We start from the raw sequence: 19,251 nt of genomic DNA, 5'->3' as shown, positions 1-19,251 counted from the left end.
CTCCAACCACCCGCACCTTATTGATAGCCTTCCTCACGCAATCTTCCCCTCTCACACGTGGTCCACTTCTTATTCCTCCTACCTTGCTCCCTCAACCTATTCGCTCTCTTTGCCATTCTTCCTCCATCTGCATTGTGTCCAGCTGACTTCAGCCGGCTTTTTACCAATCTCCCCCATCAAGCTCATATGCACACCAATCTCTCCTCCCTCATTTCATGCATCCTCCTTCTATCCATCCTCTTCATTCCCGCAATCCTCCTCATTCAGTTCCTGCATGCCTGCAATTGTTGTATAATTAAACTCTTTCATATATTCATGACCCAAACTGTTACATTTCACATTTCAGGTGAAATTCTCACACAATGTATCTTTCACACACCAAATTAGGTCATCGTCCCTCATCACATGTTGCCATGTGCAGGTCACAGAGGAGACACCACGGAAATCTTGGACTACAGTGCATGCAGAGTCTCGGCTTTCAGATGATGTAAAGCGTGAGCATGTATATTGTTTGGACGATGAGGATGAGACTGAGGTGAAGAAAGATGACCTCATTCAGGGTGAGAAATGCTTCATTTGAGACTCGTATTAAAACCACTTTCTTGTTAATCAGTCCTCCCAACATTGATTAACTTGCTATCCGGTTTATCCTGGATAACTTTCCAAACATATTGATCACATAAAATGTAATTCCAATACTTTAACTATGGTTACATTGCCTTTTTCGAAGTTCCTTGACAACGTTGTTTGTGGCTTTGCGCAGGTTATCGTTATGGCAGGGACATCATCCCATTTGCATTGGCAGATGAACAGCAGTTGAAGTACAAAACTGATGGGAAATGCTTCTCAGTTCTTGGCTTCTCCACAGCTGCTCAAGTGCGAGAATACAATTATATTCTTTAAGACATTTATAATCTAATTTTTTTTATATTGAAAGTTGGAAAGTTTTTCCATTTCTGATCATATTTTGACTTTGTTCCAAAAATAATACAAAGGAAAAAAAATCATTTTACTTTTGCTTTCGCAATCAACTTCTCATATGCAATTGAAATCAAACACAACTAGAATGGAACTCAGTAGAGAGCATACCTCCGCCTGGTTGGCCATATCACTCAATGGTGAAGAATCACTTAAAAATTAAATAATTCTCATATCCGAATCCATAATCAGATCTTCACCAAAATCGAATCGATTCTTCCTTGTCACACACAACCTATCCAACAAGCTTCATCCAAATCCGTCCATAACTTTTTGAGTTATCCTGCTATGTATCATTTTGGACCTATCTCACAATGGTGAAGAATCACTTAAAAAAAAAAAAATTCTCATATCCGAATCCATATTCAGATCTTCACCAAAATCGAATCTATTTGTCCTTGTCGGATACCCAACCAGTCCACCAAGTTTCGTCCAAATCCGTCCACAACTTTTTGAGATATCCTGTTATGTATTGTTTTTGGCCCTGTCTCCCAATGGTGAAGAATCACTTTAAAAATTCTAGTAGCCGAATCCGGATCTTCACCAAAATCGAATCATTTCGTCTTTGTGACAAACGCTACATCTCTGCCAAATTTTGTCCGAATCCATCCACAACTTTTTGAGATATTTTGTTCACAAACAAACACAGAAAAAACAGACAGGGGTGAAAACATAACCTCCATCCACCTTTGGTGACCGAGGTAATTATTGCAGTGCACAGCATACCCCAATCTTTATAATAGAGGTCAAGGCTCATGGAAGGTGGGTTTACTAATTGGTAAATTTACAAATTGTTTAACAGAGTAGTATATCATTTGTCAAATTCAATATCACTTTTTGCATTCAATACCACAATTCAATACCACTTCATTCGGTTTGGCCACTAAAGTGATTTCTCTGGTTTACCTGATTGAGGTCAATGCCGGTGCTTTAGCAGACCAGCCTGCTTCTCCATTAGCTGCGTATTCTGTACTTAAAACGTCACCAATGCACACTAACAACTCATATGGCAATCCATGAAAACTGTACACAGAAAATTTTTATAGGAAACTCGTAAAAATCCCGTCAAATATGATGGTTTGGAACAGTTTATTCGACGGTGCAGTCTCGTGAGCGTGCAAAAGTCTGAAGCCTCGGCCTAGTGTCAGGTGTGCTGATATCTTCTTTATTTATTAGACATCCTTCAGATATAAATGAACATTTGTTTTACTCTGCGTACGTTGCACATCATGTGCAGCAAATTTCACATCCTTGCTCCTTGTTGTGCACTGCTCCTTTCCGACGCCATCTCCAGGCGCTGCATGACGTCATCGCCAGGCACCGAAGAGGGCCCGGCGATGACATTTGCTGAAAAGGAGTACTCAGTTTTCACTCCGGTTGTTTTTTGTTTGTTTTCTTTCTTGTTTGTCCGGGCGATATCTCAGGAACCTTTTGAGCGAGGAAGCTGATATTTGGACATGACAATGACCAAGTGATGTGGCCATAAAGGACATTTTGATTTATTGATTAATCGAATAATTATTTAATCATTTGATTGATGACTGAATTAATTAGTTGTTTTTTTTAATCACAGATTTGGATGAAACGGTGGTGGTTTAGGTATTCTATGAGCCAATTGATTAATAATTAATGATATTCCCATTATTATTTATTTATTTTCATTATTAATCACTTATTAGTCCCCTACCGGTGTGCACCGGAGGGGACTATAGGTTTGCACTCCGTCCCTCCGTCCGTCAGTCCGTCAGTCCGTCACGCAAAGAACAGTTTTCCGGACTTTTTTTCTAAACACTTAATGCTAATGATTTCAAACTTGGCACATGGTTTCCCCATGATAAGTTACAGATCAAGTTCGAACTTCACGACGTTTCGATCATTTTAAACAAAGTTATGGCACTTTGAACTTTGGTAATCTATCTATAATTCCAGTAATCTCTGTGTGTTTGTCTGTGACCGCTGTTTCTCGACAACCACGGGTCCGATATACTTGAAACTTGCCAGGTATATTGCTGGGGACCTGAGGATGTGCCTTTTCAAGGTTTCATATTAATCGGAGAAGTAGTTACCGAGCTATGGCGATTTCTTTACCAAACTCCGCAAGCCGTTCGCTTTGGACCAAACCATTTCATGTAAATAGAGGGGGGGGATTGTCACCGTACTCGCAAGCCGTTCGCTTTGGACCAAACCATTTCATGTAAATAGAGGGGGGGGATTGTCACCGTACTCGCAAGCCGTTCGCTTTGGCTTTGCGAATGGACCAAACCATTTCATGTAAATAGAGGGGGGGGGGGGGGGGATATAATTTTAGATATATATATATAGTACGGGCATGCCCTAGTCTATCTATAATTCCAGTAATCTCTGTGTGTGTGTGTGTTTGTCTGTGTGTCTGTGTGTTTGTCTGTGACCGCTGTTTCTCGACAACCACGGGTCCGATATACTTGAAACTTGCCAGATATATTGCTGGGGACCTGAGGATGTGCCTTTTCAAGGTTTCATATTAATCGGACAAGTAGTTACCGAGCTATGTCCAAAAAACGATTCAACCAATCAGAGAGCAGCAAGCTATCACGTGTGCCGAACGTGGCGAACAGACTCTGCCTCGGACGGCACATTTGAGAGCGTATTCATTTATTTCACGTTGGCAAACTATGTTGGCGCTATGTTGGCGTTAAACTATGTTTTAAAACTAATTAAAACTAATTTGCGATTCATCGTAACTGCGATATGCGACCTTCCGGACAGTCAAATGAGGACGTCACTTCCGGACTTACGGATAGTCATAGTGACGACGTACTGATGCTGAACGTGGCGAGCAGACGCTGTAAGGTACGATCGATTGTAGTACACGTTTATAATAACTCTGCCGATACAGGCCCGATTAACTGCAGCGCCATCCGAGCTGCGGCGTCGTGACGATACATTCATTGTACGGTCACATCACGCACTTACGGGCACGCCCATGGGCCCATGGGCACGCCCATGCATGCATGGGCGAAGACATTTTTTTTTTTTTTTTTGGCAAGGAACGGGCACCCACGTACGGGCACGTCCTAGTTCTGATAATTCTGATGATCCTTAACTCAGTGCCATTTTAAGTTTTAATTTCCTTTAAAAACCAATTTCTCTGCAATAATAGGACCGATTGAGATAAAATTTTCACCATATGATGGACTCGGTCTGTAGAATATTTTAATGGTAATTATGACGTCACAGGTCACGTGGTTCGGTCGCCATATTGCTTTTCGTGAAAACACGAAAACACCTTTTTCTCTGCAACGGCTGAACAGATCGAGGCCAAACTTTGCAGGTAGAATCGCATACCCATGACGAACAAAAAAGTCAGCGAGCATGACGTCATGCGTCACATGGTTTCAGAGTTGTGACGTTTTTAAGCATGAACCTTTAAAACCGAGCTCCTCCCTCATTTTTGATCCAATCGAGGGGAAACTTCACAGATCTGTTCAGCACTAAAATGTCCTTTTGGAATTTGCGATAGGGCACGTGGTTTGGCAGATATCATTAATTAGACGAAAATATTTTTAAAAATGGATATCTCTTGCTTATTCTCGAGTTCTCCTCAAGCCGCACTGCGCGTCCTCAGCCTCGTCTCGCGAACGTCAACAGCGCGACACAGCGCGCGCTTTCCGGAGGGGCGGAGCCAAGCCGAGCAACACATATATAAACATCGATAATTGATCGTGAACCGAAAAATATAATAAACTAGCAGAAGTACCCGGCATTGCCGGGTGGGGGAGAGGAGGGGGAAGGGGAGGGGAGGGGAACGGGGGGGAGGGGAGGAGAGGGGGGAGGGGAGAAGAGGGGGGAGGGGAGAAGAGGGGGGGAGGAGAGAAGAGGGGGGAGGGGGAGGGGGGAGGAGAGGAGAAGGGGGAAGGGGAGGAGAGGGGGGAGGGGGAAGAGGAGGGGAGGGGAGGAGAGGGGGGAGGGGAGGAGAGGGGGGAGGGGGAAGAGGAGGGGAGGGGAGGAGAGGGGGGAGGGGAGGAGAGGGGGGGGGAAGTACCCGGCATTCCGTGTATAAACGTGAGGGGGGGAGGGGAGGGGGGAGGGGGAGAGGGGAGGAGAGGGGGATGGGGGGACGGGAGGAGAGGGGGGACAGGGGTGGGAGGGGGGAGGGCACGCGAATCGTCGAATCAGCACGCTGCTCTGCCACCGATTCAGATTCCGTGTATAATATTCCTCGCTGAAAAAAAATATGGATCTAAAGATGAAAGAAAAAAAAACCTATGTGGTGTGAATGGCAATGTTCCTCGCTGAAATGTGAAAAAACGCAATCGCGCGGCAAGGAACATCACGTGATCGCTCTGAGCGATCGATTGCAACGCTGCGTCCTGTCGTGGGCGTGGCCAACGTGGCCTCATGCTCCCAGGTGATTGGCTAACTCGAGCTCGAGAGAGCCATAATGCGCAACGTTATGGCAAAAAATATGGATCTAAAGATGAAATGGAAAAAAACCTATGTGGTGTGAATGGCAATGTTCGTCGCTGAAATGTGAAAAAACGCATTCGCTTTTCGCTCTGAAATATGTGCGAACGCGTAACTGAGTTAATGGCGGCAAGGAACATCACGTGATCGCTCTGAGCGAATCAGCGCGCTGCTCTGCCATTCCGGTCATAATATTCCTCGCTGAAATGCGCTGAGGTAAAAATATGGTAAAAAAATATAATGAAATAAATTTTTAGGTCGGCCATGTTCTTCCCAGGCTCAATGGCCATGTTTGGGCCAAATATCAAGTACATGAACCTCTCCGTTTAGGAGTCTATTGGTAACATTACACACACACACACACACACACACACACACACACACACAAACTGTGTTTTATATATATAGATTACTGATGGTTTCAGAGTTATGACGTTTTTAAGCATGAACCTTTAAAACCGATCCCCTCCCTCATTTTTGATCCAATCGAGGGGAAACTTCACAAATCTGTTCAGCATGTCAGTCTACTAAAATGTCCTTTTGGAATTTGCGATAGGGCACATGGTTTGGCAGATATCGTTAATTAAACGAAAATGTTAAAAAAAAAAAAAAGGATATCTCCTGAATCGCTAGTACCTCAGACCGTGAGTTGGTAATAATTTATATAATTCACACAGTGCAATACATGCAGGCCGCTCCATGGAGCGACCTTGCGGACTTATCAACGAGGCGAGGCGTGACACACGTGTGTCTCAGCATACCTCAGATCAAGTTTGAAAACCAGCATCAACCGTGCATAAATTTGCATATTCGATCATTTTTGACAAAGTTATGGCACTTTGAACTTTGGTAGGGGACATGTATTGCAGTGCAATACTCAGAATGCTTGTTTATTTTCTTTCTTATCTGGCCAATATCTCAGGCAACTTTTGAGCTAGGATGCTGATATTTGGACACAACAGTGACCAAGTGATGTGGCTATAAAGAATATTTTTGATTTATTGGTTAATCAATCATTCCATTTATCATTTATTGATTAATCAATTAATTATTTAATTCTTGATTAATTAATTAAATTAATTTTTAGAAAGTTACAGCCTGGTGTTGGCTTAATGGTTTAATGTGGCTGCTTGAGATCTCAGGGTCTTCAGTAAACCCATTGAATTAACACCAGGTAGGTTGACAGCCTATCATCGAGGTCGGGAAAATGAATATCGGCTTACTGGGAAGAATGAGCCATTCGAGTTTGCCTATGTCGGAATGACGACCTGTCCAGAGTTGTGCCCAATAGTCTACAAAAGTGCTTCGGCAGCCCTATGCATTTCAAGATGCAAAAGGAGTGGTCTTCTTATTGGAATCACAAGGCACTGCATCAGTGGCACATTCGTGCTCCCAGCAATGATGCAACCAGTAGCCACAGGCAGCATATGAAATAATATAATTAATATATACACACACATACACACGACTCTGTCTGTATGTTTGTTTTTCATTCATTATACATTTCCAAACCCTCTGGGCCAATGTCCCCAAAATTTGCCAACGTCGCAATAAAAACTTTCAATTCCTAATCATATTGATGTAAAAAGAAAACATTAAATAACAGCGTTTTCGGCAATTGTGCGTTGTATGCCACGTGACCTCCTCGGCCGGGAGTGGGGCGTGAGTCAGTTCTGAGTCAGCTTTGACTGTGAATGTCAATGTTCTGTCAGGAAGCTAACCTATTGTATTTAAATATTTAATTTCCATATAACCACCTTTAGAGGCCATTTTTCCCCGCAAAGCGGGGGTTGGCCTTTTGCGGGAACCGTGGTTGTTGATGTTTTTCGGTCCCCTATTTGAAGCAATGTTTTACGGCCGGATGCAGGACTACATCAATTATACGGAGTTGTTGCCCGAACTTGTGCGACCATAAGCAAGGAAGCGGCCATTTGGCCCATCACTGCCATGTTGCACTCCTAAAAGAGAACCGAAAATAGTTGCTCTATCAGACAGAGAGACAGCGATTAGTACCATCAGAATGGAAAAGCGAAGAAAAGGTTGAGCAACAGAAGTTGTTGGAGATACTTTTAGCTAACGACCAGAAAGATCTATTAGTGGAAGAAGATGAGAGGTTGTCACATTTCTTTTGGATAAAGGAATGCTTCACCTCACGAATAACTTGTTTGCAGTGATTTCTGGCAGATATGAAAGCTGAATGCGAATCGGAGGAAGAAGAGTTTTTCCATGTCGAATATGCCGCATCCCTTGCACGAATGGCCGCAAAGCAGGAATTATTGAACCAAGAGTTGGTAGGAGAGATAAACCTGAAAGAGAAGAGGATATAAACCTCCATTCCTGCAACAATAACTTCAGCTGTACGTTCAGCAGAGACAGAGGCATCGTCCAAGGAGAGGCAGTTGTTTTTCCAGGGAAAATCAGAAAATAAGTTTCGTAAACCAGTCCAGTCTGCACTATTGAAATGCCAATACTGGTGTTTAGTCGGAGGAGAAGGAGTGGTGGTAAGTAAAGTGATGTTCACAAGATTGTGTTCAGAAGAACCAATTGGAGGTGAAATTGTGTAACTCTAACGCAACAGATTGGAGGTGAAGAACAAATCCAAAGTATTGGAAAGAGTGGTCATGACGATCTGGGATATGGGTAGGGTGGGTGATAATTTGTTCCAAATCATTGAGAGTGGAAAATGTAAGCGCTTCAGCTCCCCCCAACATCTGTGTGGGAAGATTTCAACCACTCCCTGTGGTGTACATTGAAATCTCCTAAATAGAGGAATTCTGCTTGAGGGTGTTCGGATGTCATGGTCTCATGGCAGGAATTAAGATAGTCAAAGAACACTATAAAGTTTGTAGATTTGGGAGAGCAGTAAGTGAAACAGAGAAAAATATTGATGGTCTGGAGACAAATCTTAAGCCAGATGACATCAACGTTTGGAGATTTGAGGTCCACAAGGCATACAGCAGGCATGTTGATGTCGGAGTAGACACAGACTCCTCCTTTGAAGTGGAATCGTGAGTGAAGGTTGTAGTTTGAAATGTTAATGGAGGTAACAAAAACATCATGTGACAATTGGGTCTCTGAGAGAAGCAAGATATTAAGAGAGGTACTTGCTTGATGATGTTCAACAGAGGAAAGATTTGAAGAAAGACCACAAATGTTGGTGAAATAAATTGAAAAAGAATCAGGTTGTTGATTCAACAGGTAGGGGTCTTGGTTAGGACTGATACTGCTACTGCCTGAGCCCCCCTCTCGTTTGCAGCAGAGACAGGCAGGTCACCGGAGATTCTTTGCACCCCATAATGCCGGAAACTAGGGGCCTATAGCTTTTCAGACCTTTTCATATTTAATTGGACGTCTCTGAGGAAATGTGAGGAAAGAGAAATAAAAGAGAGAATGTAAAGGTGAGGAGTTGAAATGAGTAAGAAAAGTGCATGGTGTTTGTTTGTGAGAAAGAGAGCTTGAAGCTAGCCCGGTAGCTGTAGTTTGAATGAGACAGAAAGTAAGACCACCAATCCTGACACGGAGAGTGTAAGATGGTTCCGGGCACCACTTTAACGCTCCTAAGTCAGAATGGTAGTACTGCCCTGAGCGGTTGCTGTCTACAACCAACAAACCTAAAAAATGACTACTACCATATGTTCAAATATGTACACTAGATATGAGAAGTAAATTTAACAAAACATTTTTTTTGCTGCAAACAAAGCAAAAAATTCCACTGTATGAAGTTGAGTTAAACAGCTTTTCAGAAAATACATTGCAATAAATGAAGCCCTTTGTCTTAATTAATTATTGATAACTTGTACTCCAACAAGATTTAGAAGTAAATGTGGGACTTGACACAAGTTGAAGTATTATGAGAGTGATTTGAGACTTGATCTCAACGACTTGACACTTGACTTGAGACTTTGCTCAAGTGACTTGTTGACATCTCTGCTGTTCACTAACACCGTTTCACTTATTTATATTTGTTTGCTAATTACAAAAACGAAATTTTAGTTTTTTCCCATTTTAATACTGTTACGTTTATGGGGGTAGATGAAATACCTTCGTCGAGATAGAATCGTATAAATTAGCATGCTCCGAGTGTCGCATAGAAGAAGCCATCTCAATGTATCTATGTAGAGTCGAATGTCCTGTTAAGTGTTTAGGTGTCTCCACACGGAGGAGTGGAGTTGTGCTATATAGATAGGGTCTGTAAAGTTAAATCCCCTGTGTGTAAATGCCTTTTGTAATTTTTCCTAATGTTCTTATAAAACTAAGCCGGCCAGGCAAATGACTCCACTCGCTCACCATGCTGCCAGGTCCGACAAACCTGCCACATTTGGCGATCGGCACGTAAATCCCGCCTCACGACCACCGACGTCATCCGAACATTCCCGAATGACGACTGGACCTCGGCCCCCGACGACTCGTCGATGGACTGCCTTCACACGATGGACTGCCTTCGTGATTGGTGGAAGGGCGATGGGATGATTGAGTAGTGCTCGATGATTGGACAGAGTGTGACGTCAGCGTGGAACATTCGAGAGCTGAAGGAAAGAGAAGCTGTCTCACCATATTGGTGTCTTTCGGCCTGGCATTCGTTGTAGGCAGTCGCATTCTCCCTGTCTCTCTCTCTGTCCTGGCGCTCATTGGAAGCGGTCGCATTTTCTCTTTGTTCCGGCTTGGTCGTGGGCGGTGGGGCATCTTTGGCTCGTGTGCTGAACTGAACAAGAGTGGTTCAGGGCAGTCGGCAGCGTGAGAAGGACCTCACGTTGGGACGTCGAGGAGCGTGACTTCACGCCATTTTGTGCGTTTTCCACGCGGTGGTTCGAGGCGATGACCAGCCAGCCTTACCAGCCATTTGGGGACCCAAAGCTAAGTGCCGGCCGGCTTGAAACGAAACGTCATTTATTTTTACTTTATTTTCCCCTTGTTTGTATACGAGTCTGAATGGAGACGTCTCAAATTAGGAAATCGTTTTTTACCTCATATTCATTTTATTTGGTTTACAATTACTTTTAATAAATTCATTATTTGTTGAATTTTACTTTTCTTGTCCTAGTTCGTTTCTTTGTTTGTGGGTTCGGAATAACCTCGTGTGTTTCTGATCAGATAAGGCCTCAAACCTTCGTGTGTGTGTGAAAACATAATCCTGCCAAGTTCGCAGTACGTCTCAGAGTTAAAGCTCGTTTCGGTCATTCGTCCTCTTGGGGTCTTAACCCTGGGGACACGACAATACCAATGTAATGAGGATTTTTTATATCTGCCAACAAACTACCATATCATCGGCAAAAGACAAATCTTGCACAGTTTCGTCACCAACTGTTGTACATCTTTTAGTACCCTTAGCAACTGTTTTTGTCCCCCGTCGCACTGCGGAGCGAAAGGGGGACTATGGTTTTCCCCTCCGTCCATGTGTGCGTCCGTGTGTGCGTAAGCGAAGGACCGGATTCTAATTTGGTGTGTGTGTGCAACTAGGCATATGGAAGAACCCTATTGAAAATTAGGTCGCCACGTCAAAATCCAAGATGGCCGCCGCCATGTATGTCTTGTGAGCCTTGTGAACCTTGTGAGCGGAATATCTTGAAAAATAAGCGAAGTACCAACTTCTAATCTGGTGTGTGGGTGTATCTAGGCATAAGGAAGAACGCTATTGAAAATTGGGTCGCATGTCAAAATCCAAGATGGCAGCCACCATATATATGTCTGAACCTTTTGAGCGAAATATCTTGAAAAATAAACGAACTACTAACTTCTAATCTGGTGTGTGGGTGTATCTACGCATAAGGAAGAACGCTATTGAAAATTGGGTCGCCACGTCAAAATCCAAGATGGCCGCCTTGCGTCTTCCACTTTGTCAACTCACATCACTTCACCAACGGGGGACCTAGGCGTAATGCTTGTTTTTATTAAGGACAATTATTTTTCTCAACCAAATGTTGAGAGAGGCCCACCAACTGCCGTGTGAAAGAATTTGAAGCGTTGTTTTGGGCATGACCACTTCAATGCAAGAGAGAGGACTCAAACCTGAAACATCCCTTCACCTCGTTTCCCTTGGTGGTTAACACACCTCTCTCAACATTTTGTCAAGAAAATTATTTGAAAGACTCGTTTTCCTTTTTTTTCTTTTGTAACATTTAAGTTACTTGGATTTTTTTCATCAGATCAGACGCCATCACTATCTGGGCAACCAGGTATTGCAGATTGCTCCTCGAAAAGATGATGAGGTAAGTGAGTCTGATTGTACATTCATAAAATGTCCTTGTATCAAATTCAACATTTTGACTGCCTGATTGTACATTCATAAAATGTCCTTGTATCAAATTCAGCATTTTGACTGCCTGATTGTACATTCATAAAATGTCCTTGTATCAAATTCAGCATTTTGACTGCAACAGAATATCCAAGAATATGATGTAAACTGAAAAATTGCTTCAAGAGATTTTCCATGCTTTTCTTTCAACAATTATTTGATTTAAAAAAAATGAATATAAAATAAAGTTTGGCTGGAAGAGTAGATAACCTTAGCTTTGCTTCTTGAGCTTCACTGTGTAGCAAAAAAAGAAAACAACGGTGTAGAATTTTGGTTTTGATGGAAAGCAAGTTGGAAGTTCAATGCATCTTCATTTGGCCGAGTTCATTCATAAGATTTTGTGTTCCCCATCACAACCACTAGTTGCAGTGAATAGCCCACTATATAAGCTCTCACCCATTATTTGCAGCACGCAGCTCGAGCACTGTCGACATTGATCCATGCTTTGGCCGAGTTGGAAAAGGTAGCCATCATGCGGTATGTTTACAATGCCATTACCATGCCTCGGATTGGTTTTGCCTTCCCTGTGAGTAACGACACACAAGAGGTGAGGACTTTTGACCTCCATCTATGTTTTATTTTTGCTGTTGTTTATTAGTTTTGACATGCCTCAAGATAATCTCTCGACCTGTACTTGTCCTAGCAACTATAACACCCACTATGCTGAAATAGTTGTGCACCGTATTTTCTTGTTTTGTTGTAGAGTTGATAGAGTTCCGTCCAGTTGTAGAGTTCCGTTTTGGACGGTTTTGAGGGAGTTCATGGGGGTTACGGATATGGTGTGAGAAATGGAGAAGGTGAAAGGATTTTGGAGTTTGCTGATGGAGCTGATTTGTTGATTTGTAATACTCAGTTCCAGAAAGGGGATAATAAGCTTGTTACATACACGTCAGGTGGGTCGACGACAACCGTTGACTACCTGATGGTGCGTAGGCGAGATAGGGGGCACCTCCGGGACACAAAGGTGATCCCGGGGGAGGAGGCTGTTTCACAGCACCACTTGGTTGTCTGCGACATAAGGGTGAGAGGTGCGAGGAGAGCTCGGCGGGTGAAGTACCAACCGAGAATGAAGGTGTGGAGGTTGAAAGAGGTGACAGTAAGAATGAATGAATATGAATGATCGTTATAAGGCCATTTTCCCCGCGAGAGCGGGGGTTAGCCTTGCGGGCCCCATGACAATCATGGTTCCCTGTTTGAGGCAATGTTTTTATGGCCGGATGCCCTTCCTGACGCCAACCCTTGGTCGCCTCTTATGATGCGCAGGGATACGGTGTACCTATTCTAACCGGGGTACCGGGATCATTCATCCCAGCAAGCTGGTACTCAATTTGCCGACCTCGGAAGGATGACAGGCTGAGTCAACCCCCCTGGCGTTAATTCAGCGATCGACCGGGATTCGAACCCAGGATCCTCGGATCCCAAGCCGGCACCCTAACCGCTAAGCCAACACCAGTAAGGGAGGCATTAAAAGAGAGGCTGAGTAGGGTAGAGGATGATGTGGTTGAGCTTCAACGTGGTTGGATGTCAATGAAAGATAGTCTGTCGGTAGCCGTTGGTGAGGTATGTGGATGGACAAAAGGACCACCGAGGCACTCGGAAACATGGTGGTGGGATGATGAAGTTGGAAAGAGGATTGACGAGAAGAGGAAGAAGTTCAAGGAGTGGCAGAAGGCGAAGGGTACGGGAGCAGAAAAAGCAGAGCATGAAAGTTATAAGGCAGCCAAGAAGGCTGCAAAGAAAGAGGTAGCAAAGGCGCAGGAGGCATGTAGGAAAATGTTCGGAGAACGCTTGGATTCGAAAGAGGGTCAGAGAGCGGTATTCAGGATTGCAAAGCAGATAGCGAAAGAGAGGTGTGATGTGATGGGGGTGAGTTGCTTGAAGGATGAAGTGGGACAAATCGTTGTGGACCCAGATGGAATTAAAGGAAGATGGAAAAGATATAATGTAATGCTGTTGAATACAGAGAATGAATGGGATGGCAACATAGAGAGTAACCCAGTTTTAGGACCGGCAGAGAAGATAACTGAGAAGGAAGTTGAGGAAGCGATAAAAGCAATGAAGAGTAGAAAAACGGGAGGGCCGATGGGAGTTGTGGGAGATATGTTGAAGGCAGCAGGAAGTTGGGGGTGTGAAGAGCATGACAGAGATCTGTAATCTGCTGGTGAAAGAAGGCCACATTCCAGTGGATTGGGAACTGAGTAACCTCATCCCTCTATACAAGGGGAAAGGTGACCCTCTGGAGTTTGGCTCGTACCGAGTGATAAAGTTATTGGAACATGGAATGAAGGTATTGGAAAGGGTGTTGGAGAGGAGGATAAGGAAGAAGGTGAAGATCGACGAAATGCAGTTTGGATTTATGCCAGGAAGAGGAACGACAGACGTGCTCTTTATTGTGAGGCAGTTGCAGGAGAAGTACATGGAGAAGAGGAAGAAGTTGTTTCTTGGGTTTGTTGATCTGGAGAAAGCATTCGATAGGGTTCCACGCGAAGTGTTGACATGGGCATTGAGGAAGTTAGAAGTGGAGGAATGGTTGATCAGAGTAGTGATGAAAAACCACCTTTAGAGGCCATTTTTCCCCGCAAGCGGGGGTTGGCCTTTTTTGGGGACTGTGGTTGTTGTTGTTTTTTGGTCCCCTTTTTGAAGCAATGTTTTACGGCCGGATGCCCTTCCTGCCGCCAACCCTTTTTGTCGCCTTTTTACGACAAACAAGGAATTACCAGTGAACTGGTACTCAATTTGCCGACCTCGGAAGGATGACAGGCTGAGTCAACCCCCCTGGCGTTAATTCAGCGATCGACCGGGATTTGAACCCAGGATCCTAGGATCCTAAGCTGGCACCCTAGCCGCTGGCCCAACAACACCAGGATCAGAGTAGTGATGGCAATGTACAAAAGAGTGCGCACAGCTGTAAGGACGAAGGACGGGAACAGTGGTGAGTTTGAGGTGAAGGTGGGAGTGCATCAGGGGTCGGTACTAAGTCCACTACTATTTTTAGCTGTGATGGAGGTGCTGGCTCAGAACGTAAAGGAGGGTTTACCGTGGGAGTTGTTGTATGCAGATGATCTGGTGTTGATTGCGGAAAGTATGGATGGACTGAAGAAAAAGATGAACAAGTGGAAGGAATGTATGGAGACAAAAGGTCTGAAGGTGAATATAGGAAAGACGAAGGTGGTGGCAAGTGGTAAAGCATGTGGTGAGGTGGAAAGAACTGGGAAGTGGCCATGTGCTGTGTGCAGGAAGGGTGTCAGAGTGAACTCCATTCAATGTACAATGTGCGCTGAGTGGGTTCATCAAAAATGTAGTGGTCTGAGAGGGTCATTAACCAGTGTGGCAGCTACATTCAAATGTAAGGTGTGCACAGAGGGAGCTGCAGATGGAGGAAATGTTGAGTTGGATCTTGGAGACGGCGTGAAGCTGGAAGGTGTGAAAACATTTTGTTACCTTGGAGACATGCTGAATGGAGAAGGTGGATCAGACTCGGCAACGGTTGCTCGAGTGAGATGTGCATGGAAGAAGTTTCGGGAACTGAGTGGCGTGCTCATGAGGAGGGGAGTGTCGTTGAAGCGGAAGGGAAAGGTGTATGCTGCATGTGTGAGAAGTGTTATGATTTATGGGAGCGAGACATGGGTCATGAATGTCGAGCAGCAACGAAGGCTGGAAAGGGTGGAAATGCGAATGGTTCGGTGGATGTGCGGAGTATTGTTGAGAGAGAGGAAGACAAATGATGAATTGTGAAAGATGATGGGAATAGAGCCTGTGATTGATGCTGTGAAGAGGAACAGGTTGAGATGGTTTGGTCATGTGTTGAGGAAGGATGAAAGTGACTGGTTGAGAAGAGTGATGGAAATGAATGTAGAAGGAAGTAGAGGATGGGGAAAACCGAGAAAGACTTGGCTAAAGATGGTGGAAGAAGAAATGCGGGCAAGGGGGTTAACAAGGAGAGATGCAGAAAATAGGGCAAGATGGAGAAGATTGTCATGGGGACCGCAAGGCTAACCCCCGCTCTAGCAGGGAAAATGGCCTTAAAATGCATGTTGTTGTGTTGTTGTTGTGGAGTTGATACTTGTCTTATTTCACATTCCAATCCAATGTTGTATGTCTAACTATTTGTGTTATTTCTCACAGTGTTTGATGTTCATCCAACTTCCCTTCGCAGAAGATGTCAGAGATTATTATTTTCCTTCTCTGCGGAATAGCAAAAAATTTGCACCAACAGGTAATGTAGTTTTTAAAATCTATTACTAAAAGGAGCATCTTCCATGTGTCCATCACACTTTATTCTAAAGGGTTACTGCTGTTGTAGAATGATAAAATGACACCATAGGAAAGCTCACAATCAATTTACTTGGAACAAAAATTACTCTCAGTTTAATCATAAAGGTGTCCATTTTTTAAAAGCCAGTCGTTCTGAGATTAGAAGAAGAAGAAGAAGAAGCAAGATTTGGAGCTCAACGTAACTGTTCCAACAGTAACATTTTTATTATTCTGTGACAGTAGGAACCCTTTAAAATAAAGTGTGATGGATACGGAAGAAGCACACGAAATTATACTTGGTAATACTTCTCGAAGCAAGAAAAAATATATAATAGTACATGGAAGGAGCACACAAACAACAACAACTACAACCACCACAGCCATGACGACAGTAGCAACACCAATTACGTGTAATAAAAGATCCTTTTTTGAGTGTTTCATTTTACATCTTCATTGAGTCTCACAGATAGACATGTAATATGTTGTATTCACTCATGTCACATCGATCTGGGATACGAAGCCCGTCCACCATTACTGGAGCCAACCAAACGTGACAGCGAAGCCACCCTGTCAAACACACGATGGCATTTTCTAAGTACTGTATTTTGATGACTTACCCCAGGATGTAAAACACAGATACCATGAACTATCTGATTCTGACAACAAGCTCCATGACGAATCGAGACTAAAATAAATTAACTAATACCGAGTCTAGCATGGGAAATACCTATCACTGATGAAGTGATCGAGCGAAGTGACTGCTATGCACGGATAGTACTTGTGAAAGTAACCAGATTACTGTTTGTGGGCCTTGCTACTCTTGTTATAAAAACAAGGTTTTGATACTTAGCCTCCACCGAAATGAAAGGCCATGGTAATCGGTCTTTGTGTCAGTATTTTAGTGTGAGTCCTTTCATAGATCTACTTTAATATGGGCTTGTTAATTCTCAGATCTAATGTAATCTATATACTCTGGTGACCCTCTCCAATTAAAAGTGCATTTTGGGTTTTTTTTCATCAAGTAAATTGCAGCAAAGTTGTCGAATTTAACTTCAAAAAGGGAAGAATGCACAGATAACAGTGTCCGTGTATTCATCCAGATAACAGATGAGTCCTTAAGTATGTTCCAGTCTGTTGTCTCGAAACAACCTCAGAGCTGAACAATGAATTCTTCTGACCAGCACTGCATGATCCTTATGACAGGTTTTGAGCACTTGAGTTCCTGTTTATTTGCTGGTATCAGGAAAACTGAAGCATGATCAGATTTACTGTAGTGAGGATGACGTACCGAATGATAAGCACCCTTGATTGTTATAAAATACTAGCAGAAGTACCTGGCATTACCGGGGAGGGGAGGGGCACGGGGGGGAGGGGAGGAGAGGGGGGGGAGGGGAGAAGAGGGGGAGGGGAGGAGAGGGGGGAGGGGAGAGGGGGGAAGGGGAGAGGGTAGGAGGGAGGGAGGGGAGGGGGTAGGGAGGGAGGGGGAGGGGGGGAGGGGGAAGAGGGGAAAGGGGTAGGGGGGAAAGGAAGGGTAGGGGGGAAAGGGAGGGGTAGGGGGGAAAGGGAGGAGGGGGGAGGGGGGAAGGGGAGAGGGTAGGGTGGAGGGGGAAGGGAAGGTGGAGGGGGAGGGAAAAGGGAGGGGGAGGAGGGAAGGGGACGGGAGGGATATAGATGGTTACTGGCAATTGATCACATCCACAAATGATGTAATCCACACAATTTATGTACTTTACATAACGTTAATAGGAATACATGGCTGTGTAGTTGGGAAATACAGTTTGTTTGAAATAAATCACAAATATCAGATGAAAGTTTTTAAAATTTAGAACTATTCTCACTCAGAGTTAAACATCACCGCAATATTACGCAGTTGCTTCAACGTTTTCTGTGAAATATATGTCATCATTGTGAGACATCATATACTTGGCCTTGCACGTTTTCTTTGTTTTTTTTTGTATGCTGAATCGAGGCTCATGAAAGAGCTGACATTTATTTCACAAACAAATCAACCAGACAAACAAAATATATAAAAAGAGGGAGCGGAAGACAAGAGAAGGGGAAGCACACAAACACTTGAGGGCACACAACATTTAAGAGCAGGGAGATGTGTGGGAGGGAGAGGGCTTGGGGGGAGGGGGGTGGCAGAAGTATCAAGCACAAGGACACCAAGGACTTCCAGGACAGAAGTTGGTATTTCAAAAAAGTGGAATTGGGGTGAAATTAGCGGGGATAGAAAAGATCAATGTTTTGGATGGGGGAAGATAAGAGATGGTGGTGAACAGCTGTTTTAAAGACCTGGAGGGTGGAGTGGGATTGAAGAGAGTGAGGGAGTTTGTTCCAGAGGTGGGAGAAAAGAGGAATGAAGGAGTGAAGGTGAGCAGAGAGTCTTGATTTTGGCAGTTTAACCATAAGAGGGTTGCAGGCAGATCTTGTGCGACCTGTAGGAATATTTGCTGGACAGAGCCCAGAGAGAGCTGGGGGGGGCAAGGCCAGAGAGGAGTCGGTAGAAGACGGAAAGACCACCAACCTGCCTGCGGTGAGTGAGTGAGAGGCCCTTGGAGTTAGCTTCATCACGGGAGATTCCAATGATTCTGAATGCTTTGGTTTCAACAGCGTGAAGACGAGCTAGGTGTGAGGCAGGTGCACCAGCCCAGAGGGGAGAGCAGTATTCCATTGAGCTGCGGATGAAAGCCTTGCATGATGTGGTGAGGAGCTCAGGTGTGCCAAGGAAGGACTTCGCACGACGGAGGATGCCCAGTCGGCGACTGGCTTTGGAGGCCAGATTTGAAATGTGGTTTTCCCAGGAAAGATCATGGCAGATAGTGAGACCCAAAAGCTTGAGTGACAGAACTTCTTGGAGAGGATTATTCAGAAAGTGGATGGGAGGGTTGTCCAGTCGGTCTTTTTAGAGAGACATCGTAAGAGTGTGAGATTTGTCACGATTGAAAGACATGTTCCACTTGTATGCCCAGTCTGTGATTTTGTCCAGGTCTGCAGAGAGTGAGGATGCTGCAGACTGCCGATCTGAGGGATGAAGAATGGAGCGACAGAGAGTAGAGTCGTCAGCAAAGAGATAGAGAGGATTTTCAAGAGAGTCAGAGAGATCATTGATGAAGACCAGAAAAAGCACAGGGCCCAGAACACTGCCTTGGGGAACTCCAGCCTGAACAGGAAGAGGAGATGAGAGAAACCCATTCAGGGCCACACGTTGACTACAACTAGAGAGGAAGTCCGCCAGCCATGCGTGGAGATTTCCATGGATACCAAAAGAGGAGAGTTTGGTG

The 19,251-nt window shown here is 44.2% G+C and overlaps 1 protein-coding gene across 2 annotated transcripts in view; it reads left to right on the top strand.

Annotated features, from left to right (window-relative positions):
• XRCC5 (X-ray repair cross complementing 5) overlaps positions 1–19,251 on the top strand; it is a 156,447-nt gene that overhangs the window by 100,493 nt on the left and 36,703 nt on the right. For both annotated transcript variants that reach the window (XM_078785549.1, XM_068127466.2), the window contains 5 exons: positions 422–560; positions 764–876; positions 11,565–11,627; positions 12,123–12,260; positions 15,839–15,929. In XM_078785549.1, the coding sequence (XP_078641675.1) occupies positions 422–560; positions 764–876; positions 11,565–11,627; positions 12,123–12,260; positions 15,839–15,929 (544 nt within the window). The remainder of the gene's footprint in view (positions 1–421; positions 561–763; positions 877–11,564; positions 11,628–12,122; positions 12,261–15,838; positions 15,930–19,251) is intronic.

This window comes from Myxine glutinosa, chromosome 10 (genome assembly GCF_964187855.1).
Source record: "Myxine glutinosa chromosome 10, kmMyxGlut1.1, whole genome shotgun sequence".
NCBI classification, from domain to species: domain Eukaryota; kingdom Metazoa; phylum Chordata; class Myxini; order Myxiniformes; family Myxinidae; genus Myxine; species Myxine glutinosa.
Note: the sequence above shows the minus strand (reverse complement) of the source record. Positions and strands in the feature narration are given on the sequence as shown.